A 26605-nucleotide genomic window follows, 5' to 3' on the forward strand; every position below is an offset into this window, starting at 1 on the left:
CAAGGAGATTGCTTATTTTTAGTGCATTCCAAAAAGTGTAAAGTTTCCTGGCCTTATTTTTGTGTACAATATTCAGTTATATTAATGTGGTGCCTGTGAGTATCGGGTGGCCCCCTAAGTACACCAGAGTAGCCCTTGGACCGGTTCTGAAAATAGCTCACCGGTGATGGGCCATTCTGATTACCAAATAAATTCTAACTGGCATGAGAAAGCATTGACATGAGCAGTGTCTTGAAATACACGATTAAATCATCATAAAATTGTATAACTATTCTATAATTGATATGTAAATCACTCTTTTCCCTGATACAACAGTTTTAGTGGTTGACTAAGTAGTCTTATAATAGTTATAACCTTGTAATAAGCATAGTTCGTATGGGTGTTTGAAACACTTGAAAATGCTTGATTCTTTTTTTTTTTATGTTTTCAAGAATTTAAAAGCGCTTGAATTTTGGGCGAGTGCTTGAAATTGTGGCAATGTTTCTCAACGTGGGCTGCTTAAAAATGACACTGACACTGCTCTCTGATGGCTTTGCTTTCCCATTGCATTTCTTTCTGCGTCGTGATATACTGCAGATGGCATTGGTGTGTGTGGCACTGTCCTATGGAGCGTCATCGCCCCCTACGTGTTGCACCAAAGAGGACAAGTGGATGTTACACCTCAACAGGACAAAATGTTTATTAGTGCAAGGATTACAAATCAATTATGGAAATTTATTTCAGGCGATGCAAAAACGTAGGTAGTGTTTCCTAATGGTAAACTGTAATGTGAAGAACTTCCTGCAACTGAAAATGTAAGCTACATATTACTATATTATTTTTACCCAACACCTACATGGGGAGAGATTTGTCTCAAATACATACCTGTTATGTATAATATATATATATATATTCATTCATTATCTGCACCGCTTATCCTCAGAAGGGTCCCGGGGGTGCTGGAGCCCGTCCCAGCTATCTTCGGGCAGGGGACACCTTGAACTGGTTGCCAGCCAGTCGCAGGGCACACAGAGACGGACAACTCACTCGCTCATTCACACCTAGGGACAATTTGGACCGGACAATTAACCTGACATGCACGTTTTTTGGAATTTGGGAGGAAACCGGAGTGCCCGGAGAAAACTCATGCAAGCATGGGGAGAACATGCAAACTCCACACAGGAAGGTTTGATCTCACAACCTCAGAACTGTGCCGCACACGCGCTAACCACCGCGCCGCCATGCTGTATGTATATATATATATATATATATATATATATATATATATAATTTGAAATATATTCTAGATCTAAAAATCAGACGTTTCGATAAATGCGCATGCAAGATTAAAAATCGCTAATGTAATTATGCCTCTGCAAATTTAGGGACGGCAGTAGCTCAGGAGGTAACAAACTCGTCTAGAGATCAAGAAGTTGCAGGTTCAGTTTATGGATCCTCTGTCTTATATGTCGAAGTGTACTTGGGCAAAATACTGAATCCCCAATGCCCCGATAAGCAGTCCTCTGCTATCGGTGTGTGAGCGTGTGTGTGAATGGGCTATATAAATGCAGACCATTTACGTTAGATGATTTACACAGATTTTTTTCTTTTAATTATACTGAAGCAATTGGATATTTGGGCTTCGAAAGTCCTTAAAAAGTGCTTGAATTTGGCCTTGAATAGTGTGTACGAACCTACAGTGTAACAACTAAAATAAGGTGTTTGGAATGCAAACTGAACCATCAAGAAGAAAAAGCTCTAAGCTTCATACTAAGGTACCATTGTCGTGTACACGATCGTGTCAATTGACTTATTTTGAAGCGTCGCTTCACTTTCCGGTTTCCTGTATTTTATTTTCTTCCCGGCGGAAGTCATGTTCTCCGGACGAACGAGCGCTTGACAGGTTGGTGTGGAGGGAAAAAGATGGCTGCTTCGGCGGCAACGGCGAGTGGTCCCCCTGCCCTGTGTCCTAATTATGCTGTTATATGCTCTTTCCTGGAGCGATATGGAGCGCAGCTGGACCTACCGGAACTCACCTTCCCGCAGCTGGAGCGATACCTGCAGGACACATCCTCAGGTAGGGCTCTGGACGGAACGCCGAGGGGGGTAGAGGAGGTAGGGAGGAGGAGAGAGACCTCATCGCTGGTACAGAGCTAGCCACGTTAGCATTGCTGTGTTATTGTGTGATTCTCTCATATTTGTATCGCTCTGTTGGGTATTTACCCATCTCCGAGCTTCATTTCTAACATTATATGCGTTGTTAAACATAAGAACAATGTCGGTGATACAACAATTGATCGAAATAACTGCGTGTTTGTGTGACTTTTGACGGTTTTCATTCCCCCCCTCGCAGCCTTTATTCGTCGCTTGAACACAACAGCGCAGCCAATTCTCACGTTTAAGCGCTTTTCTTGAGTTTTTTTTCTCTCGTTAATGTGAGTTGACTGATACGCTGGCGGAGTTTGAAACGCTTTCCCGGAGCGTTTAAATTCCAACCGGGGAAGTAGAAAGACGCACTTATATCACCGAAACATTAATTTAAGAGGCGCTTAGCCGCTCGTTCGAATGAGTTCCGGTGCATGCTGTCAAATTAAAATGTTTTGTTGCTATTTAGCACCGGTAGAGAAAAATAACTTCCGGAAGATGGACTCATTATGTTAGCTTGCAGGGATTTGGGATCTAAAGCTCATTTATTTTTATCTTTCAATTCAACCTGCTTGTTTAGATTTATTTTTTTTCTTCTAAATTTTAAATAAGCAGGCGACATTTTAATATTAAATCATCCATTCACTTTTACTTGTATTTTATCATATATTTGTATTGAATTAAATTGTCTTTGTTGTCATTGTCAACATTATGGACTCGTTATTATACATAACATATATATATATATTTATATTTTATCTGAAATATGTTTTATGTAATTTCACTGAATAATCCAGAATTTCATAAACAATGCATTTATTGGATATTTCGATCAAGAGGTCACAGATTCGATTCCCGGCTCCTTTGTGTTATATGTCCAAGTGTCCTTGGGCAATACACTGAATCCCTAATGCCCCCATTAAGCAGGTAGGCGCCTTGCATGGCTGACTCCCAATTGGTGTGTGTGTGTGAATGGGTAAGTGTGAAGCACATTGTAAAGCGCTTTGGGAGGTCTTCATTACTTGGTCTGAGGAAGTATTCTAATATTTTGAGATAGGATTTTTGAGTTTTTTTCAGCTGTAAGCCAAATTCAGCAATATTCAAATAATAAAAGGCTTGAAATAGTTCAGTTGATGTGTAATGAATCCAGAATGTATGACATTTTTGTTTTTTTAATTGCATTACAGAAAATAAAGAACTTTATCACAATATTCTAATTTTCTGAGACAGTCCTGTATGTGTTGATAAATGTATTCCCTAAATGCAGAGGTGTGGGCCAACGTTGCATCTATATTTACAGTGGTACCTGTACTTGGGAATTTAATTCGTTCTGGGAGTAGCTTTGTAACCTAAAAACTTAAATCAGAGACAAATTTTGAATGTAAAATACACTAATCCTTTCCAAGCCCCGCAAAAGTACTGTATGATATTTTTTGGATAAATCATAACAGAGCGTCAGAACAATAAACAAATACATGTTAAAATAAAATAAAAAAGTTTATCGCACAATAAACGCAAAACAAGAGGCACATAATGTAAAAAAAAAAAAAACAATGACTAAAGGAAATAATACAAATATTCATTCACCTCTTTGCCTGGCATTTCTTGAAAAACTGTTTCAATGATGTCTGCTTTTGACAATCCGTCAGAAATTTGCAAGGCAGACATCATAATTAGCAATAGCCCGACTGGTCAACACTTTTTGCGGGTGATTCCTTTCCACTAATTGGAATTATGCTAAAATGTCTTTAATTTGGGATGATTAGATGATGGCTGCGTCCTCCTCCCCGCTATCTTATCGGAAGCCCTCCTCCTCGTCATCTCTGAACTGTAACTGTGACTTGAAGAGCATGCTCACTGGGTTACCAGGCAGATTTTAAGCGGTAGCCAATTTGTATGTTTGGGAAACTGGGAGCGTCTAATAACAGCGCGTACTGTACTGTATTTTATTTTGTATCCTGAGACGCTTTTGTAACTAGAGGCATTATTTTCCTGTTCAAGTACTTAGTAATCTGAAACTTTCATATGTAGTGACATTAGAGGTACCACTGTATATACATTTGATAAATATGTGTGTGTGTGTGTGTAATATATATTCTATACAAACACTTTTTTATGTCATTGTATAGTTCCCAAGTTGTTGGTTGATCTACACGTCAAGTTGTTGAGAAAGCTTGGGAAGTCGGTGTCAGCAGACAGATGGGAAAAGTATTTAGTCAAGGTAAAAAAAAAAGGCCAATAAAAAGTTATTCTCTAATAAACTGACATGAAAAAGGGCAGATAAAACTGCAAAACCTTTGTTAAAATGTTTTTTTTTTTTTGCAGATATGCCAAGAGTTCAACACGGCGTGGGCGTGGGAACTGGAGGAAAAAGGCTACAAGAGCATGACAATGGAAAGCAAGACAGCCATCCTTAAAGTAAAATCCCGCTTTTTAATAAAGTAGACCTCTGGAATATGACGTAAATCTGTTCTGAGGGGGGATTGTGACGTTGAATCCTAGTATAGTGGGGGTTAGAAACCCATCGTAATTAGCTAATGCTATTCTGAACCCTCGGTAACCCAGATAGAAACCATAAAATAGTATATAATGATGTAATACCCCTAGATGTGATCATTGAGGCACTCAGTTGCTGATTAAGTCTCGTCACAAATTGTATAACACTGTATAGCACTCGCTCACCCTTTGGACCCACCTGCGACAGCACAGCTCCCATGCCAGCGTCACTGGCGTTCGTGTCTAGCACAAAAGGCAGTGCTGGGTCTAGTTGAGTGAGAACAGGAGCGTCCTGTTGTACGAAGCCAGCCCAAGGAAACTCTTTAACTGCTTCTGTTCTCTTGGGGCTGGCTAATGATGTCAGTGATCTTCTCCAATGTGGTGGTGCCCTCACCATTGACTCGGTAGCCTAGAAAGTCGGCCTTTGCTGCATAAAGTGGCACTTTTCTGGGTGGAGTTTCAGTCCAGCCGTCGCAATCTTCCCCAGTACCAGCCTTAGAGACTCCAGCGTGGGATGTTTTCCAACACTGCTCTGGTGGTTTCGCTTTGCCATTGCATGTCCTCTTTTCCCTGAACTAATAGCAGCTGGCATTGGTTTGTATGGCTTTGTCATTAGAAAGATCAACCCCCCCCCACCCCCGTATTCGTTGCGCCCAAAAGGCCAGGTGAAGACGGGTACTAGAGAAATTGTAAAATTGCCTTAAAAGTGCTTGAATTTGACACTGAAAAGGGTGTAGGAACCCCTGTGTTCTCAAGGAATGAAAGTGCTTGAATTCTGGGTAATGTGTTGTAAATGCTTAATGTTGCCATGTTTTACAACAAGTCTGCCTAAAAATGATGCCGACAATGTTCTCTGGTGGCTTAACTGTGCCATTGTATTTATTTTCTTGTGAGTAACGGTGGCAGACATTAGTTTGTATGGCATTATCCTATGAAGTTTGATCGCCCCCTACGGGTTGCGCTTAAGAGGACAGGTGCATGCTACACCTAAAACAGGGCATGAAATTTGTATTAGTAGTTACTTAAGGATTACGTTACAATTATCGACATTTATTCCGGGCCATGCAAAAAATTAGCACATATTATAGACTTATAATATATATTTTTACCCAATACTTATATGGGGAGATTTGTTTCAAAAACAAATATATTTGCGATTTACTCAAGATCTAAAAATCATATGTCTTGATTAATGAACATGCAATATTACAAAACACATATGTAGACCACAGATATATTTGTGGCTCTGCAAAATACATGATTCACATCGGATTTTGTCTTTTAATGATACTGGAGAACTTTGAAATCTGGCTTTGAATGTCCTAAGTGCTTGAATTTGGATATGAAAAGGGTGTATGAACCCTGTCAACCTTGTCTTTGCAGTACCTGTGCGAGTGTCAGTTTGATGAAAACCTTAAGTTTAAAAATGCCATCAACGAAGAGGACGCGGACAAGATGCGTTTGCAGCCTATCGGCCGGGACAAGGACGGACAGATGTACTGGTTCCAGCTGGACCAGGACAACAACGTCCGTCTCTACGTGGAGGAACAGGACGACCTAGATGGCGCCTCGTGGAAATGCATTGTCAGGTACGTGTGAGAAAAAAAAAAAAGCATCGTTTTGTTGATGTTTGACGCTCACTTCATTCTCGTAGGGATCGCAACGACCTGGCTCAATTGGTGGCTCTGCTGAAGACGCATATTGATCCTGAGCTCTTGAAGTTAGACAATGGAAAGGAAAAGAATAACGCAGGTAAATTCTCCGTCCCCCCCTTTTTGTTTCAATATTAAAAACATCGAATTTCTATAGGACATTCAGTAAATTTAACATTTTAATATATTTATTTTTTACGTTTTTTTTTTTTTTCAATTTTGAAAAAAAAAAAATTACTGACCATTTATTTGCCTTGGTAATTTAACCTTACAATAAAAGCAAGAACAAATATTTAAATATGTGTATACTTTTATGTGTGTATGTATATAATATATATAAAGGTTCGATCTCATGACCTCAGAACTGTGCCGCACACGCGATAACCACTGCACCGCCATGCTACCCCATATATGTTATATTTATTCTTATTTTTGACAATATTGCTGCTTATGTCATTTAAATATTTTTCTGATGCACAGACATTTCAGATCAGTCTCGAACCACTTCCCTGTGAATTGGATTATCTATCCTAATATTCTGTTTCATCTTTTTTTCTTATATTTCAAGTCTTTATTATATATTTTTCCTGCAGTTCCAAATCATATCTCACTGTAAACAATGTACATTTTGTTGTAATAATTGAAAAAAGACAGTAATTCTCTATCTAAAGTATAATATTGGGCTTTTTATATCCAGATGAAGTGAAGAAAGATGACAGCTCATCAGATGAGGACACCAAAGACTCCACCAAGGCCTCCCATGTATCCCCAAAGACGGAGGGCAACGGAAAAATGGATCGCATCGACGAGCTCAATTCGGAGACTTCCGAGATAAAATCATCAGTGAACGGAATAGTTGAAGCTATGTCAGATGATCACAGTTTAGGAAAAGAAGTCCTGAGGATCAAAGAAGAGCCAATGGATGCGTCTGAAGCTAAGGAGAAGCAGGACGGGGCCACTTCTCCAAAGTCCTCCCCGGAAGAGGCCAAGATAAACAGCCAGGACGACATACAACAAATTAAGAACGAGCAGCAAGCCAAGATCCCGCTGAAAAAAAGAGGCATGAAGTTCACTCCGGTGTCTCAGCTTAAGGACAATGCCAAAACCAACACTGAACAAACACACAGCGTGGGTGACCACATCAACGGAGAAATTCAGCCCCTGTTGGAGCGCATCCAGCCTCCTTTGAGTGAAAATGAATCCAAAGTGTCATTGAAGGAACAGAAGGACTCGACCGGTCTGAATAAGGTCCCGATTACACCGACAGAAACTGCAGCAGCAACATCTTGTAATGAGAAAGCGTCATTGATCAATCACAAGAGCGACAGAACTTTAAAAGCGATTACTCCATCAGATATAAACACAGAATTGTCAATGAGTGACACGTCAGCGATATTGGACAGAAATAATACGGAAAAATCGAATCATGAGGTTAAAGTTAATAACCACGATTCAAAGGATGCAGAAATAGATAAAAATAATCTTGATTGTGTAGACACAACAACACGAGAAGACAGAAAATCCGAAAAACTTGTAAACATGTGTAAATCGGACAAGTTGTCGACGGCCCTTGAGGAATCGCAAAAGAACAAAAATGTGACCAAAAAACAAAATTCACCAATAGAAGAGCCAGTGCAAAACTCCACCGTCATTAAGAGAGCGGATAAGCCCCCAAGCCTAAAATCACCACAATTGTCTGAATCGTCAGTTATCAAAAAGGTCAACTCAGTACCATTGTGTCAAGGACCAGCTACTAGCAAAGTGTTGACTGACCTTCAAAAGCCAAAAGAATCTCATGACGACCTCTCCTGTTCCAAAATTGACAACACTGCGCACAAAAAAGAAGCTTCGAATGCTGCCGAACCCGACCACGAAAAATCAATGAGGGACGGCGGACCAAAAACTCCAGAAAACTCAGTTGCCGGACAGGACCGGGCTGAACAAAAGGAGTGTCAAGAGGACAAAATAAAAGAAGAAAGTAAAAAAATCTCTGAAAGTCATAATAGAAGAGAGATATCCAAAACGTTAAAACCCAACAACAAAAACATAATGGATGAAACGGTCATCAAAACCTTGGCAACTTTAAGCAAAAATGAGGAGCACAAATTCAAAAAAGAGGCTGAAAACTGCAAACAAACACTGCTAGATGACAATATTGAACCTCAAAGAACCTCTAAAAGAGATACACCGGAGAAAGACGCTGCTGATGAATCCAAAACGGAGGTACCAGTTCTTCAAAGCGAAAAACATCACTGCAAGGCTAATCTGGATATCAGTGATCAACCAGTCACTCATGAGCTGATCCAAAGCAAAGACAAGGGAGACCAGTCTGAGAAGAAGTCACAAAATCCCGACTTCAAACAAGAACACGATTCTTCAGGGCCGGATCTTTCCAGAGACAATAAATTTGCTCAGAAAGATTCAGCAAAAGCATCTAAAGCATTAGAAACCATCAATCCTGAGTCTGATGCAAAAAAACTGTGTCAAACTGAATCAAAAACTGAGAAAACCATGCAAATATGCGCTAGTGATCAATTAAAAACAATTAAATCAATTGACCAAAACATGAGTGAAAAAGATTGCGACAAAGCTCAGGAGAAAAACCAACAAAAAGAAAACAAAAGCATTACCAGAGAACCTGCTGTCTCCACGGCAGATAAAAAATCAAGCAGCACAGAACCAAAATTGAAAAAACTTTGCAAAATGATTGAGAAAGATTTTGATGGTGGATCCGAAACTACAACAAAAGAGCGGGAAGGCAAAACACCAGATGCAAGTGAGGTGGTCAAGGGCAAATCTCCAAGTTCCCCGGATTCAAAATTGAAAATTCTAGCGGACGATTTGAATTGCAATGTCACCGTGAACAAAAGCGTTTCTGAATGCGAAACAGCCAAAGTTGGTAACCTCAAGCCCGCTGAAGAAAGTGGCGAGAAGACTCCGCCAGAAGATGAAAACAGGAAAAAGGAGAAAAGCAGTCACCAATACCTGCCAGAAGATGAAAACAGGAAAAAGGAGAAAAGCAGTCACCAATACCCGCCAGAAGATGAAAACAGGAAAAAGGAGAAAAGCAGTCACCAATCCCCGCTAGAAGATGAAAACAGGAAAAAGGATAAAAGCGGTCACCAATCCCCGCCAGAAGATGAAAACAGGAAAAAAGAGAAAAGCGGTCACCAATTCCCGCCAGAAGATGAAAACGGGAAAAAGGAGAAAAGCAGTCTCCAATCTCTGCCAGAGGATGAAAACGGAAAAAAGGAGAAAAGCAGTCTCAAATCTCCGCCAGAAGATGAAAACGGGAAAATGGAGAAAAGCAGTCACCAAACTCCGCCAGAGGATGAAAAACGGAGAAAGGAGAAAAGCAGTCACCAATCTCCGCCAGAAGATGAAAACAGGAAAAAGGAGAAAAGCAGTCTCCAATCTCCGCCAGAAGAGGAAAACAGGAAAAAGGAGAAAAGCAGTCTCCAATCTCCGCCAGAAGATGAAAACAGGAAAAAGGAGAAAAGCAGTCACCAATCTCCGCCAGAAGATGAAAACAGGAAAAAGGAGAAAAGCAGTCACCAATCTCCGCCAGAAGATGAAAACAGGAAAAAGGAGAAAAGCAGTCACCAATCTCCGCCAGAATCCCCCAAAAATATGCCCAAAGAAGCTTCTGAGAATACTGAAACAACAAATCTCAAATCCAGTCATCAAAAACTTTTGTCGGAGCCATCAGAAGACAAAAGCAAGGCGGCAAAAAGAAAAAACGAACAAAGACAATCAAACGACCAATCGGAAACCAGCGGCACCAAGCGAAAATGTCAAGAAGGGGAAATTGAATCCACAGCAAAAAAACCAACCCGGAACAAAAACCGTACAGAGAAAGAGCAGGCAAATGACAGAAAAAACGAGGACGAACGGTCCGAGAGTTCACCAGAAGCAAAGACTCAAAGCAAAAAAGACTCCACGGTGGAAGACACGGAAGCCGAAACGCCGATCCCCGACAACCAAACTGGGTCTTTGGAACGTGACGATCAAGAAGTCGTCACAAAGCCGAGGGCAGAAAAGGAAAACCGGTCAGGCGGGCCGGTCGACGGCGGGCGAGTCCAAAGTGGCCGAGCCCGAAGGGGTGCCAAAACGACGGCCCAGCGACGCTGGATGAAGCTCCAGCAAGAAGACAGGCATGCCGACTCAGAATCCGATACCAACGCTGACAGCAGGTCCTTGAGACGCTCGCCCAGGATATCCAGACCCACGCTAAGGGCCGCCGAGGTCCAGAGCAACAAGGTTGAGAAGGCTCAGGAGAAAGCAGAAGAGAGGGCGGAGGAACAGGAGGAGGAAGAGGTGGTGAAAGTTGTTGTGAGGAAGCCCAGAGAGAAGAAGGAAGATGTGGATCGGCAGACCAAACCAAAGGTGACTTTCCTCCTCTTGTTTTGTGCAAAATCATGTGAAACTGCAGTACACCACTAGCATAGGGTGTCCCTGCCTTTTCGCTTTATGGAGTGGAATATGTTTTTTTTTACCTCTCTTTACTGCATTTTCCCCTTGATATGACTACTTCATTATTTTGCATGTTAAAGTAGGCCTCTTGAATATTAGATTGATGACTTAAGCTGACCCGCTAGGTTGCAGTGACCTTTCTGGCTTTGCGTCTTTTCTATCTAAAAGCACTCTTGCACAAATTATCTAGTTTGACCCAGTTAAGACCATTGACTTACAGTTGCACAAGGTTGACGTTGAGTCGCCCCCTGCGTGGGTGGGCGGCTAAGAAGGTATAAGACTTGGCATTATCTTAGATAAGACAGACGTCTTAGGTGGCATGCTTAAAAAGGCTCCACAGCTGCGTTTTCAAACTTTCTGGCATCCAGTAAATACAGTGCTGTGAAAAAGTATTTGCCCCCTTCCTGAATTCTGTGTTTCTCGCATATTTATCACACACAAGTTTCAGAACCAATTTTTATATCACACATAGAAAACTAAAGGAAATACAAAAAGGATTTTAATAAATGTTGATTCCATTTATTACGGCATCTAGAAAAATCTAGGCCTATCCGGCCCTATGTGAAAAAGTAGTTGAACTTTTTGGAGTGTGGACATAAAAATGGAACAGCATTTGTTAAAAAGAGCAGGATGCCAACAGTAGAGGATATTCATGACTATATGATGGTCTGGGGCTGCTGTGTTGCATCAGGACCAGAACAACTTGTTTTGATTGACTAAATAATAAATTCCGGTGTTTACCAGCCATCAGTTTGTGCCCTTAAATTCAAGCGTCTTGGATCATGCAGCAGGACAACGATCCAAAACACACAAGAAAGTCCACCCCTGAATGGCTCAAAAAAATAAACAAAATGAAGGTTCTTGAGCAGTCAAGTCAAAATCCAGATTTAAATCCAATTGACATGCTGTGGTGTTACCTTAACTGGGTAGTTCATGGTAGAAAATCCTCCAAGACTTTGCAAAGAAGAGTGGGACAAAAAATCCTCCACTGCGTTGTGGAAGACTCGTTACCAATTATCATAAACGTTTGATTTCTGTTCTCGCTGCCAAAGGTGGCCCAACTCGCTATTTGGTTCAGAGGGCAATAACTTTTTCACATAGGGACAGATAGGTTTTGCATTTTTTTGTGCCTTACTAAATGGAATCTACAATTCAAAACTGCATTTTGTATTTCATTTGGTTGTCTCTTTGTGATATTAAAATTGGTTTAATGCTCTGGAACCTTTGTGAGTGATAAATATGCAAAAAACGCAGAATTCAGGAAGGGGGCAAATACTTTTTCACTGCACTATAGTTAAACGAGAATAGGCAGTCTCCTGGTTCTTATTTCTAGTATAGCAAGAATTTGAGGTTAGTAGAACCAAGCGAAGGTTCAGGCCGAACCTTACAATTGGTGCCGAAACCCAGATCTCTTGCTCGCGAAGTGAGAATCATACCCGTAGACACGGGTGGCACCAGGTGTGCATGGGGCTTTATCTTCCCCATCTTTTCTCACTGAAGTCCTCTTATGTCAAGGGACGAAAGCGGCGGAAGACGCGCTGGTCCAACATGCGCTCGCGCCACAAAAGGAAAGGCTCCGGGGAGGACGACAGCGGCGGCAGTGACAAAGACTCCAGCGCAGAAGACGACAGCGAGGAAGAGGAAGACGACAGCGACGAGGACTATAAGGTGGAGCGAGGACCAAGAAGGCCTAGAAGGCACCGCGAGCGCCGCTCATCCGACTCGGCCACCTCAACAGATGAGGACCTGCCGCCCAACGATGACCCCTGCAAGCATTGCGGCCTACCCAACCACCCCGAACTGGTTGGTTTAGAAATTTCTCACTATCTTACCGTATTTTCCTCACAATAAGATCCACTCGATTATATGGCACACCCCCCAAAAACAGTCGTTTGTCTTATATTTGTCATATACAGTGGTACCTCACTTTATGAAATGAACTGGTTTCAGCAGTAATGTTGTATAATGAAACCGTTATCAATCAAAACATGTTTACCGAATTGAAATTAAAACTAAGGGAAATACTGCGTTCCAAGGTCATCAAATGCAACCAAATCCCCATTAATCAACTAACTGCCCTGTTTGTTCACTAATGTTCAGTCAATGTTCGTTAATTTACCACGTAGTTTAAATAGAACAATAAGGCTACAGATATACCAAAGATTAAGTTACTGTACATAGCTTCACAAGAACAGTTCACAAAACAACAGCAAACAATTGGAAATGATAAAATGTAAAAAGTCAATTAAATGTCATTCACTTTGCACTCTTTTCCAAAAACTGACTGGAGCAGGATGTGTTAAAGAGGGTTGGTGAAGGGTGTAAGGCATTCAACGGGTGTGCTAAATGGAATGTGCAAATGTAGAGGATGGTATGAAGATGAGGTGGTACCAACAGTGATGTATGGCTCAGAGGCGTGGGTTTGAGAGTAAATAAGCATCATCGTTTAAATGTCTTTGAAATTAGATGTTTGCGTAGTATATGTGGAGTGATACGACCGGATAGGTTAAGGAATGAGGAAGTAAGGACAAGAGGTGGTGTGGCGGGAGCTTTCTAAGAGGGTTGATGAAAATGTTCTGGAATGGTTTAGTCGTATGAAAAGAATGAAAATGGCCGTTCAACTGAAAGAGTATGTTGTGTAGACCTGGTGGGAAATCAAATAAGGGGAAGGCCCAAATATGGTTGGTGAAACGTGCATTGGATGTGAGATCGGTTTATTTAATGGATGCAAGAGTTTGTGCAAGGGACAGATGTGAATGGCGAAGGATAGTTAAAAATGACTGATATTGACTCACATGATGCCAAGGGGGTAAACCATTGTATGCTGGCGAGCCTCTCTGCTGATGAAGAGTTGCATGGCATAGCAACTCACCAATTGTTGTGGGCTTTATGTTTGGTGTCAGGTTGGGAAGAGCGAATGGGAATGAATATTTGGTCAGTGTGTGTTCTTGACTCTAGCCACCTCCCACAAAGAGGATATGGCTTTGGGATATAGATAGATAGATAACAAGTCGATCTTTTTGCTAACATAATTATCAGACATTTACTCATCTTGCCAGAAACAAATTTTAGAGAATGGAGAAACAAAAAGTCGACCTGTTCGAAGCGCGCAACTTAAAAATCTTTTTTTTTCTTTTTATTAGGCACAGAACATGTATTTTGTCTCCCCACAATTATGCAGATATTTTGCAAAATAGTCTGCACGCCCGGGAACTCGAGAAATTTTGTATCAAAGTTGACCGATTTGGCTCATATCTTCTAGAGCTGTGATGTCATTGGATGAACACAAGCCGTTAAATTGGTAAATCCGAATAACCCAACACATGACGCAGCTCCGAAACAGAATGTGGTGAGCGGAAATTGCATTCAGCTCATTTTTGCCCGGAGAAATTGTAGACCTGTGAACGTTTAGTCCAAGTTGCGTGCTTCAACTTGTAAAAGCTGCGTGAGCTAAGTTTAGATGCTGTAACGGGTGTGTGTTCCTTTTTTGCTTTCGACAAATTTTAGGTAGGCAATTGTGTCTTTTCGTTTGTTTTTCACTGAGGTGTCTCGCGGTTGGTATAATATTGTAGCTCCCCGTTAGCATCAGGGCTGCCAAAGGCTTTGTTTGGTTTATTCTCAGCTGAATACTCATTTGTCGCCGTTGCAGTTTTTCATTGTTGGTTACCGATTAACCTGGCCGCTCATTGCGTGTTTTTGTTCTAACTTCACGTATTTCTGTTGAAGCTGCAGCCTTCTTTTGTTGATCGTTCTGGTTAACCCCCTTTAGCAGCCGGCTATCCTTCTGTGTCCATTGGTCAATTCCCAGTCGGGTTCGCGTTGTCGCTGTAACTCCTTTTCTCCGTTGTTGTTTGTCCTTTGTTGTACCACCACTATTGCATCCATCTGCGATGCAGCGCCTAGGCATTTTTGACAAAAACTACCAAAATTCGACTTAAAACATACGCAACTTCTTTGACTGATTAATACCAAGACCAATATGGTGACTGGCTTGCAAGGGGTGCCGGCGTTACTCTGATGACATCACAGCTCAGGAAGTCAAAGACGACACAGGCGGTCTTCAAAATGCAGAGTCCATTTTTGTATTTTGTGTCATCAGATCCTACTGTGTGATTCGTGCGACAGCGGCTACCACACTGCCTGCCTGAGGCCGCCGCTCATGATCATCCCCGACGGCGAGTGGTTTTGCCCGCCATGCCAACACGTACGTGTTACCAACATCACTGTGCCAGTTTGCCGCCTTTTATTCCAATAAACAGAGCGTGACAATCTTCCTCTCTAGAAAAAATTGTGTGACAAACTGGAAGAGCAGCTGCTCAACCTCGATGCCGCCTTGAAGAAAAAACAACGGGCGGAGAGAAGGTGACGCCCCCTTCTGGTCGTGTTTGCACTCAATGGTCGTTGGAGACTCACTATCTTTTCATTTTCTAGGAAGGAGCGTCTCATTTACGTTGGAATCAGCCTCGAAAATATCATCACTCCTTCAGTAAGGGCGCCCGCTGCTCCGTAGAGTAGGGGTCACCAACTGTCGCATGGCCCCCTAAGAACCACCTGAGTAGCCGGGTCTTTGTGATAATCTAGGAAATTTGATTTGTAACGGGCACAACGTTTTAGCGGTTGACGGAGCCTATTTAAACCCTACTTCCAATATTACAACCTGTTAATAACATAGTAATACCATAATTACAACACACAAGTCTGCTAAAAAAAATGAGGCTAACACTGCTCTCTGGTGGCTTTGCGATTGCCTTTCTCCTTCCCTCGTGATTAACGATAAATAGTTTGTATGTCATTGTCCTTTGAAGCATATTAAACTGGTAGCCCTTTATGTTAATCATTAACAAAAAAAAGTTGCTCACGGCTTCAAAAAGGTTGGTGACCCCTTTGGTACAGTCCAAAATGGCCTGATTATGATTTTTTGGGGGAATGGGGGTGTCAGGTCGAATTAGAAGAGGAGAAGCAGGAGGTGATTGTGAAGGAAAAGAAGGAGGGCAAACGGAATAAGAGCTGGGGGCGACGCTCCACCAGGGCCAAGAAGAACATCAGCTACCGATTCGACGAATTCGACGAGGCCATCGAGGAGGCCATCGAGGAAGATATCAAAGAAGCTGAAGGAGGAGGTAAGCTTTCCACTAAACGGTTGTCCAATCAAATTGAACAGAAAAATCTTGCCTTTACTGTCACTGGTAACAATGAAGTAAATGTAGGCACTAAAATATAAACATAATAAAAGGTTTCAACTAAAAATAGGGGAAAATATAATTTTAAAGCAACAGTGTGTAATATTTAACCCCTAAATGACGCTGTACCGTGGAGTACAACCAAAAACGAATGTAAAAAAGCACTAGGACAAATACGAACTACGGGGACTCAAAGTGACTAAACCACACACGTTTTTGTTTTTTTGAGGGCACAGAGCAGCAAGATGGCTTACAATAATGTCAGCTCCCTCTAAGTGAGCCTCGTGTTATGTAAAATAAGTACAAATTTCTCGACCGACAAGTATTTTAAAAAAAATGCTTGTTTACATGATAGTTCATGTATCTTTCCTTTTTTCCAAAATCAATATTATTATTATTATTTTTTTAATTATGCATTTTTTCACCACTATGAGGGGCTAAATAATTGACGAGGTACTTAAGCAATGTTTACAGGGTCGTAATGGTAAACTGGTCTAAGTTGTTAGCGCATCATAAACTAAAGCGATGAAATGAGTGCGGTTCTTGCTTCGAGCACGGATTGAATTGCCTTTATTGTCATTGATATCAACGTAGCGTTGATTTTGTTCGGACCGAGAGCGCACCGCTATCACGAGGGGCAGGTTGTATCTATGTGTACTAGATGGGCGGGACTGTCTTTGCGCCTGACTGTGATAGGCTGTTGTTTGTTGGGGTGGGCGTGGGCGCAGAAGTCAACATTTCCAGAGCAGAACAAACTGGGAAGCAATCGCTAACTTTTAGCGGCTCGTTACGTTGTTAAGAAATTCATAAACTAAAACGGACTCTGAGGAGAGTCCGAAGAACACAAAGAAACGAGGATCACCAGCGCGTACTCTGTGGATTGTCAATGCCTCCGGGAATCGACGTAGGCGGCGTCGAGAGAGAAAAAGCAATAGCAAGGCTAACAACTCTTAAACCAACCCTGTGGAGGCTGTATTTCACCAACGCATGATCCATTACCCATTAAATGGATGACCTGGAGCTACACCCGTGACTCTTGTATTTTAATCATCACGGAAACTTGGCTCAATTCAATACCCGATGCTAGCGTGCAGCTAGCCGGCCTCTCTCTCTATCGCTTTCTTGCACTGAAAGGAGAAGGCCCCCAATTTATTCTGTAATTCCCTTTTTTGTGTATTCATTTGTAGACTCATAGTTATTTTGTCGCAGTCGTATACTCTCAGTCGGTAATGACATCATCTCGAGGTAATATTAACCCTTTGGGGGCTTTTATGAAGATGTGACGCTATTTCGCGGATTTTCAATTTTCCCAGGTGGTTCTGGTCCCCACTAACCGCGATTTCCAAGGGATCTCTGTATTGCCATCTGCAGTTAAGGAGTGTAATTGACCCGGAGTTATTATTTTTTTCTTAGCATTATTTTGCCAAGGCAAAGGCCTGTGACCCGCTGAAAACAGGTCTGTGACCCACTATTGGGTGCCACCCACCCGTTAAGGAATGGGCAGCAGAGCAAATGGGTAGTGTGTCCAGGATGAGAGGTGTCCTTTACGATGCTGTTGGCAATGTTCTACTGACTTGGCAGACAGCAGCCGATAATTTCCTGTGCTGTGTCAATTACTCTATCATCAAAAGACTGAAAACATCTAAACATCTCTCGACAGGAGCCGGGCGCGGCAAAGACATGGCCAATATCACAGGTTCCAGAGGGAAGGACATGGCCACCATCATTCAATCGGAGGAAGGCAAGGAGAACGGTCAGCCTCCTCGGCAAAACGCCTCCAAAAAGAAGCGCAGGCGCCTCAACGACCTGGACAGCGACAGCACGGCAGACGAGGAAGAGAGCGAGGACGAATTCTGCCTCAGTGACAGGTGAATCACGCAAAAAAGTCGACTAGTCATCGGATATCAATCATTAAAGACTATCCCCGACTTACGAACGGGATAAGTAAGACAATCGTTAGTAAGTTGAATTTGTTTGTAAATTGTTTCAGTGTTATATTTTGTAGGTTTAAGGTCCATATAAGGATGTTTAAGGCTTGTATAAGTAACCTGTATTTTTTGTACTAAAAAAATTAACATTTCATTAAATATGCTCTATAAAGATAAAATAAGTTGGGTTGAACTTACTTTTGAAAGATGAGCTTCAACAGTTAGGCGACTTCCTCCTCCGTGGTAGAAAGTGGCCGAAAAAAAAACGATCCAACAATTTTCTCAACCGCATCAAGCTTTCTTATCCACTTTCATTTCAAAAGAAACGGCTCCCCTCTTCTTTACACTCTACACCAACCATATTAAATGGATGCATGAGATGTTAAATAATAAAAATGTCAAAGTTCTTCGTGCGCTGGAGATACAGTATCTAATGTTTCCACACGAACTAGGAAGAGGAAGCCGGATTTCTTCTTCGGGTTGGATGCCGGGTGACCCTTTACAGCGCCACACGCCGGTAGTGGTGGAAAGAAGCACTACAGTAATGACCTATACTCTGAAAAAGGTGCACACAATACCAAATATAACTTACAGCAATGTCCGGACATCTTTCCACCTCCCGAAAAAAACGTTTGTATGTACCGTTTAACGAAAATCGAATGGTCGTCTGTAGGGGAGCGTCTGTATTTAGTTGCAGTCCAGAAAATACAGCACACAACTTAAGACGCCAATTGGAGAAGATGACATTCTTGGCTGCCATCTTACTACTAAAGGAGCCTGAATGAGGATTTTGCCACGGTAGCTTGTCCAGGTAGTGCTTTTAACACTTAACGGCCAATTACCTTACCTTCCACTGCTAAACCCTGTATTTCATAATCGCTGAGTCCTATGATTCCGACCAATGTTCCCTGTAATTTTCCAGGGGTCTGAGCGTTCCCACAAAGTCGGTGAACAACGCTTGAAACAACAGTGAGCAACCATCATCCCAAGTGTGGCAAGATAAATAATTATCAAACATGTCCAAAACTTGACATCAAGTTACATTTTGCTGAGTTTCCGGCAATGCAAAATGATTTTTCTCTTTTGAATGAATTGACTCATGTACTATTGCAAAGGTTGTACGGCCTACAAACGTCGTTTGTTCTTACAATTCTTTCACAAGATATCCATTTCTTTTTATTTCCTGATAGATTTTGTCGCATAATATTAACATTTTTGGGGGCTTATTAAGTCGGTTGTAAGATACAGAACTGTACTTAATCACATTTTTTAGTGGAAGTACAATGTTGGCAACAAGATTCACTTTATATCATTGGAAATTATTTGAATGCAACACAAACTTTTTCTTCCTTTTTCCGTGTTTTCTTTCTACTTTTTTTTTAAATTCCTTTAAAATAAACTTTTTACTTTTTGTTCTCTATTTACTTTTTTCCTACATTTCTTTTTTTTTTTCTGGCTTTTTTCTAAATTTTTCCTTCTTTTTTCTCTTCCTTTTGTTTATTTTTTCCTCAGCTTTTCACTACTTTTTCATTTTGGTATTTTTTTCTTTTTTGTTCTATTGCCCCCTTCCTTTAAGTCATTTTGTTCATAATTTTACATAATATTTGGTCATGTTGGGATTAAAGAAGCAAAAACAACCCGAAGAGCCGTTTAGGACCCGAAAGAGCCGGTTCCTTTAAGTGAGCCGAGCCGAAGAAGCCGGTTCCCCGACAAACTCTACTAACTTTACTCAACTTCGTTCTCCTTCGACTCGACTCCAAAATACCGCATTTAGGACACAGCATCAGGGGAACCCGTGTATTTTTACCTTCATGCACTGTAACTTTGACTTGAGTCCCTTCTTAATTAGTAATTTTGAGCCCTCATTTTTGTGCGCTGGCTAGATTTTCTTGTGCGCTGAGAATGTGCAAGCAGCTTAGAGGGAACACTGATTCCGACATCTTTAACTATTTTACCCACGGTCTCCTTCTCTAGTCACTCAAGTGACTTGGCTACAGGCTCCAGATCACCGCTCACTCCTTTGATTCAGTAAATCTTTTACTGGCCTGTTTAGTAGTTATTCACCTACTCCAGTACGCATACTTGATGTTGACGCCGTCATTTCATGTAGAGATTCCTCACTGTGTCAGAAAACGTGTTTGGGACATTAGTCAACAATGAGATTCATTGTCGACTATTTCTGTGATTTATTCAAGTGAACGAAGTCCACTTCTAGTTGCAGGCTTACCTAACTATCCCAATTTCTTACCTTGCGTCCTACTGCTCCAGCTCGGAAGAGGACTTTGTGGCGTCAGACAACGAAACAGCCGCCGAGACGGACTCGGACGGCGGAAAACGACGCCCGTCCAAGTCGCGCGGCAGGAAGTCGCCTCACCGAAGGCGCAGCTCCCGGAAGAGGCGGAGACCCAAAGGTTACTCGGATGACGAGGAATTAGAGACGGACGAGGACGAAGAGGATGACGACATTGGTATTTAGCCCCGCTTCCATTCTGTTATCCACGTTTTGACAAAAAATGTGTTTTGTTTTTGTTATTTGTCACTCACAACCACACAATGAAGTCAAAATCAAGGTATAAAGTGTTAGGTAGCTCTTATTACAAGCTTTATTCGTTCCAGGATCCTGCTTGCAGCTCGAATTGCTCGTGTAACAAGCGAATTTTCCCAATATGGAATAATTCAAAACGAGTTAGTCCGCTCTCGTCGTCCTAAAAGCATACAAGTAAACAGCTATAAACAGGGTTGGTACGGGTGCTCGAAATACTTGAAAATGCTTGAATTTTAATGTTGTGTTTTCAAGGATTGAAAATACTTGGTTTTGGGTGAAATGCTTGTAAATGCTTGAAATTGTTGCCATGTTTCTCAACAAGTCTGCCTAAAAATCATGCCAACACTGCTCTCTGGTGGCTTTGTTTTTCCATTGCGTTTCTTTTTTCTACATGATTAACTGCAGCTGACATTAGTTTGTTTGCCATTGTCGAATGAAGTGTCATCGCCCCTGATAGGTCACGCCCAAGAGGGGAGGTGCATGCTACATATAAACAGGACCCCATGAAATGTGTATTAGTGCAAGGATTACATATCAATAATGGCATTTATTATGTGCCCTGCAAAAAAATAAGTTAGTGTTTCCCAGTGGTAAATTGTAGTGGGAGATTTCCCAGAGTGAACACACTATTTTAATTTACGGTACCAGAAACAAATGTTAGAGACTGGAGGAAATAGAAAGTTGTACAGACGATTGTAAAAAAGTGCAATAAAGCACGACGAGGGAAACAACTCTTGAAATAAATACAGTAAATGGTGCATTTTATGTTGGTATTGTATGCATAGTTGTAACTAAGTGATTTCAATCACGTGTGTTCAACAACGTTAGTCGCATAGAGCTAGGAAAGTCGGGACAAAATTTTAATCCAAAAATTGCACGTTAACACATATAAATATGGTATTTCCTTGAAACCCTTCTAACGTTTTTAGGCCCTGGCCCATTTCCTTGCCTATAAAAAAGGAGGATTTGCAATAATTAATAAGGGGAGTAATGGGTGGAGGTTGATAAGTATGAGATCAAGAGACTTTTAATGATACATAGGCACTTACAGTACACTTAAAATTAAAGTTACTGTAACTTTGACTGAACGTACAGTAAACGTTTTTGCAGCACAATTTTTCATATTTATATCCGTTGTAGTTTGCATGCCCAAACTGGATGAGTTGATGCTGTCAGTGAGCAGTCATGAGCAGTGAGCAGTCTCTAGTGATAGCCCCTGGGACTGCTATGGACTGGATTTTCGAGCCGGGTTCGGGCTTAAAATGTCTATCATTAAGTCGGGCCGGTCTGGCTTTTTTTTTTCCTCTCTTTGTGAAGGATCTACGCAGCATGCACTTTTACTCAAGTAATTATTTAGATAAAGAAAATTATTACCAAACTATTAATTTAACTCCCAATCACTAAATCATTGTTGGGGTAAAAGATTTCCTCCTTCCACCTCCCTCACGTCAGACGTCATTTCTGCTTCTTGCCTATAGCTTATAAGCTTCACAAACTTTCTGCTTTTTGGCCAAATCTTTCACTATTTGCAGTTCGTAATCTGCGGAACTTAATTTTCTTTTCTGTGCCATTATGTTCAGTATCACCGTTCATTTAGGCGCTGCACTTGCTACACACACTGAAGTGCGCGCGGTTTACTGAGACAAGAAATTAAAGCTTGGGGTTATTTCGGGTTTGTTTATCAAATCAAGTTAATTAGTCGCGTTTAGGCGGGTTCGGGTTTATATACCCGCTACTCGGGTCAAGTCAGGCTGAATATTTTAGACCCGATCTTACTTCTAACATAGGTTCTATTTTTGCATAATTCTCCTTATAAGTGATTTTGTTTTTACTCTCTGTGTCTATTCATATTTGTATTTTGTCTACTTATCTGACTATTAGCAGCCAAAATGGAGGAACCTGTCTTGTGGATAATGGTTATTTATTTTGTGTGTGGGCAGTGAGCGAAGGCTCCAGCGGTTACAGCGACAGCGACCTGGATGTGAGCCGGAGGCGCTCGCGCCGAAGTCACAAGTCTGAGGTCAACTACCACGAGACGTCGGAATCTGAAGGATCCCAGTCCGGAACCAACCGCGAAAAAAGAAAACGACTGCGGCGCCCGAGAAGCTCGGAAAGCGAAGGTAAAAGTTGATCGTCCTTTATTTGTGCGATTACAGTAATCCCTCGCTGTATCGCGATTTACTTTGTGAGGTTTCGCTGCTTTGCGGATTTTCATTCATTCTGATTGGCTAAACGGTTGACCTGCTCCTTTTAGCCTGTGTGTGCCTCTGTGCCAAGAATGTGTGGTCTACAACATTGTACACGAATATAAAACAGCTCGATGAACCTACATTACATTACGTGCGTCAAACTTTTTCAATTTTGAATATATCTAAAAGCCAATGATGTTAAAAACGTTCTGGACTGACAAAAGCACCGAAAGGCAGAGGAAGACGCTTTCTACTGCCAACAAATTTGCACTTCTCAACATGCCAAAGGTAAAAGCAATAACGTCCACATGATGTCAAACAAATATTTTTGAATTCATTTTTTATACAGCCTGCCAAACAAAACAGGCAAAAACATCATGATAATATATCATCACACGAGTAACATAACTAGTGCATAACTTTTTGAGTCAAACTGAGATTTTTGCCTAAATCAGGCTCCCATAGAAAGCTGCTTTATCTTCATAAGCGCCCAAGTCAGTCAACCAATCATTCCAGATAACCAATAGTGCAATATAGTAGCAATGTTATTCTTAAAATGATAATTTGACAGCACAGAAGTAATTTGTGAAAAAATAAGGTTTATAAAGTACAATACTTATATTCGTTGTTTGGAATGTTCTTTTCACGCTCTTTTTTTCTTCCAATAATGTCCTCTTGAGGGCGACAAAATATCATCTGAAGCAAAGTGGAGAGTGTCCTGAATCAATAGTACATAACTATAGTGGCATATATTTTGATATTTAGAATATTAGACCACAGAAGTTATTCTGTAAAGAAAAAAACACGTTTATAAATCACAATACTTTTATTTGAGCTGGTAAATTGGGTTTGTTCTTTGGTTTCAATAGATAATAAAGTATTAAATGAATGCATTTCTACTTTGCCTTTTTAGAACACAACCCCTGTGAAAAACGAGGGATTACTGTATTACTGAAGCACCAAATATTGGGCACTGACAAAATGTGCGCACTTTCAGTTTAGCAGAGAGACTCTTTAGCCAATCAGAATGCAAGAGTGAGGGAAAGCGTGAGGGTTCACTGCATTTTATTTTTCTGCCTCACATTTCAGAGGACCCAGGCTTATTCTAATGCCTGTGTGGGTTTCCTCCGGGCTCTCTGGTTTCCTCCCACATTCCAAAAACATGCATGTAAAGTTAATTGGCCCGTTCAAAATTGTCCCTAGGTGTGAATGAGCGAGTGAGTTGTCTGTCTCTGTGCCCTGACAACCAGTTCAGGGTGTCCACTGCCGGAAGATAGCTGTGATGGGCTCCAGCACGCCCTCGACCCTACTGAGGATAAGCGGTGCAGAGAATGGATGGATTTTTCAGTTTCGGCCAAAATCTTTGGTTTCCAATAAAAATATAGAATTCGTACAGATGATTGGAATCCTTAAGATGCTTGAATTTTTATGTTGTGTTTTCAAGAATTGAAAAGTGCTTGAATTTAGTGTGAAGTCCTTGTAAATGCTTGACATTGTTGACATGTTTCTTATGAAGTTGGTTTAAAAATTTACGACAACACGCCTTCACTTGTGGTTTCGGTTTGCCATTGCATTTCTTCCCTGGTGATTAACGGCAGCTGGTATCAGTTTTTATGGGATTGTCATGTGAAGCATCATTGCCCCCTACCGGTTGCGCACAAGACAAGTACATACTTCACCTAAACAGGAGCCTTATGAAATGTGTATAAGGGCAATGATTATGTGTCAATTAAGGACATTTATTATGGGCTAAGGGCAGTACGGCGGCGCAGTGGTTAGCGTTCTGAGGTCATGAGATCGAACCTCTTGTGTGGAGTTTGCATGTTCTGCCCGTTCTTGCGTGGGTTTCTTCGGGCACTCCGGTTTCCTCCCATATCCCAAAAACATGCATTTCAGGTTAATTGGCCGGTCCATATTGTCCCTAGGTGACAATGAGCGATTGAATTGTCTGTCTCTGTGTGCCCTACGACTGACTGGCAACTAGTTCAGGGTGTCCCCTGCCCACTGCCTGAAGATAGATGGGATGGGCTCCAGCACCCCCGCGACCCTCCTGAGGATAAGCGGTGCAGATAATGGATGGATGGATATTATGGGCCATGCAAAAAAAATAAGGTGGCGTTTTCCAGTGGTAAATTGTAATTGCAAACGAATTGTCTGGATCCACAAATATATTTGCGTTTTACTCAAGATTTAAAAATCGGAATATCGTGAAAATCCTATTTGCGGTCCGCAGATATATTTGTGGATCTGCAAAATGTATGTCTCACATTGGATTTCCTCTTTTAATGGTACTGGAGAGATGTGAAAATTGGCTTTGGCAGCCCTTAAAAGGTGCTTGAATTTGGCCATGTAACATATATGCAAGATTTTTGTAAAAGAAATACTAACAACTTCATCTCAACCTGAACTCGTCCCACAGCGAGCTTCTCCGGAGACTCCGAAGACGCTTCCAGGGACCGTCCATCCAGACGGCGCTTGGACTCCTCGGAGGAAGATGGCCAAAAGGAATCGTCCAAGCAGCACCGCCGTCGACTGGCCCTGAAACGCCGCCGAGCGTCCGAAGAGGAAGAAGACTCTGAGGACGATTCGGACGAATCCTCAGAGGAAGACCGTCCCGTCCGGAAAAGAATCAACCGCATCGACTCGGACGAAGACGAGGAGGAAGTCGAAACAAAGGAGAAAAAGGCAGAGGACAAAAAAGCTCCGGAGGACGAGATTTCCGAGGACACGAAAGATCCGGAAGAGAAGAGAATTTCCCGGGACGAGAAAGCTCCGGAAGAGAAGATTCCCGAGGACAAAATAGCTCCGGAAGAGAAGATTCCCGAGGACAAAATAACTCCGGAAGAAAAGAAGATTTCCGAGGACACGAAAACTCCGGAAGAGAAGAAGATTTCCGAGGACACGAAAACTCCCGAAGAGAAGCGGATTTCCGAGGAAAAACCCGCCGAGGACGCCAAGGGAAGCCAGCCGTCGGACTGCAAAGACGGACAACTGGCCAAGGAGGACGAAGACGAAGACGACCTGCTGGGGGTCACGGACCTCGTAGATTACGTCTGCAATAACGAAGAATTGTAAAAAAAGGAAAAAAAATGGTGTACGGTCTCATTTTTGTGCTATGGTATTTTTATATTCCTCGTTATTATCGTACCCTCATGTTAACGTGTAAAGAAAATGTCCACGTGGTCCAGGCCGGAAAAAAATACACTATTTCCTACTTTTGATACGCTAATATTATAAAAGGTGTCATGCTTATTTGTGAAGGTGTGAATGTATACATGAACTGATAGAGAACTAGTTTTGTTTTTGTATATTGTACACAAAATTTTAACTGCCATCCGATGTCTGTGATATTTCCTAGGGGTCAAATCAAAAATAATAAGAAACCTCACTACAGTGATAGTCTTGTCATATTCTTTTTACAATATATACGTTTTTCTATACCGCGGAAATCCAGCTCGCGTTTTTCCCGGATCATCTACAGTGGTTTGCGAAACTATTTGGCCCCCTTGAACTTTGCCACATTTCAGACTTCAAACTTCAAGATATGAAACTGTAATTTCTCGTAAAGCATCAACAATAGGTGGGACACAATCATGAATTGGAACACACTTTATTGGATATTATAAACTTTTTTAACAAATAAAAAACAAAAAAGTGGGTGTGCAAAATGATTCAGCCCCTTTACTTTCAGTGCAGCAAACTCTGTCCAGAAGTTCAGTGAGGATCGCTGAATGATTCAATGCTAATCTAAATGACTAACAATGATAAATGGAATCCACCTGTGTGTAATCAAGTCTCTGTATAAATGCACCTGCTCTGTGACAGTCTCAGAGGTCTGTTTAAAGGTCAGAGAGCATCATGAAGAATGAGGAACACACCCGGCAGGTCCGAGATACTGTTGTGGGGAAGTTTGAAGCTGGATATGGATACAAAAAGATTTCCCAAGCTTTGAACATCCCAATGAGCACTGTGCAAGCAATAATATTGAAATGGAAGGAGTATCGGACCGCTGCAAATC

General features: G+C 41.6%; 1 protein-coding gene across 2 annotated transcripts; it reads left to right on the top strand.

Moving 5' to 3' along the window:
* Window positions 1-1901: 1901 nt before the first annotated feature.
* On the top strand, window positions 1902-25980 carry rsf1b.1 (remodeling and spacing factor 1b, tandem duplicate 1). Of its 2 annotated transcripts, XM_088320983.1 has the most exons (15): window positions 1902-2056; window positions 4254-4345; window positions 4450-4542; window positions 6004-6209; window positions 6275-6372; window positions 6970-10658; window positions 12261-12548; window positions 14845-14949; window positions 15028-15107; window positions 15177-15231; window positions 15685-15865; window positions 17586-17793; window positions 20122-20321; window positions 22339-22518; window positions 25007-25980. In XM_088320983.1, the coding sequence occupies exons 1-15, from the start codon at window positions 1903-1905 to the stop codon at window positions 25660-25662; spliced, it is 6285 nt and encodes a 2094-aa protein (XP_088177109.1). In that variant the 5' UTR covers window position 1902; the 3' UTR covers window positions 25663-25980. The 2 variants fall into 2 exon arrangements, with proteins under 2 accessions (XP_088177109.1, XP_088177110.1); XM_088320984.1 differs by lacking the exon at window positions 4254-4345 and having other exon boundaries at window positions 1947-2056.
* The last annotated feature ends 625 nt before the right edge of the window (window positions 25981-26605 follow it).

Source organism: Urocampus carinirostris, chromosome 17 (assembly GCF_059441175.1).
Source record: "Urocampus carinirostris isolate Australia breed hairy pipefish chromosome 17, RoL_Ucar_1.0, whole genome shotgun sequence".
Classification (NCBI taxonomy): domain Eukaryota; kingdom Metazoa; phylum Chordata; class Actinopteri; order Syngnathiformes; family Syngnathidae; genus Urocampus; species Urocampus carinirostris.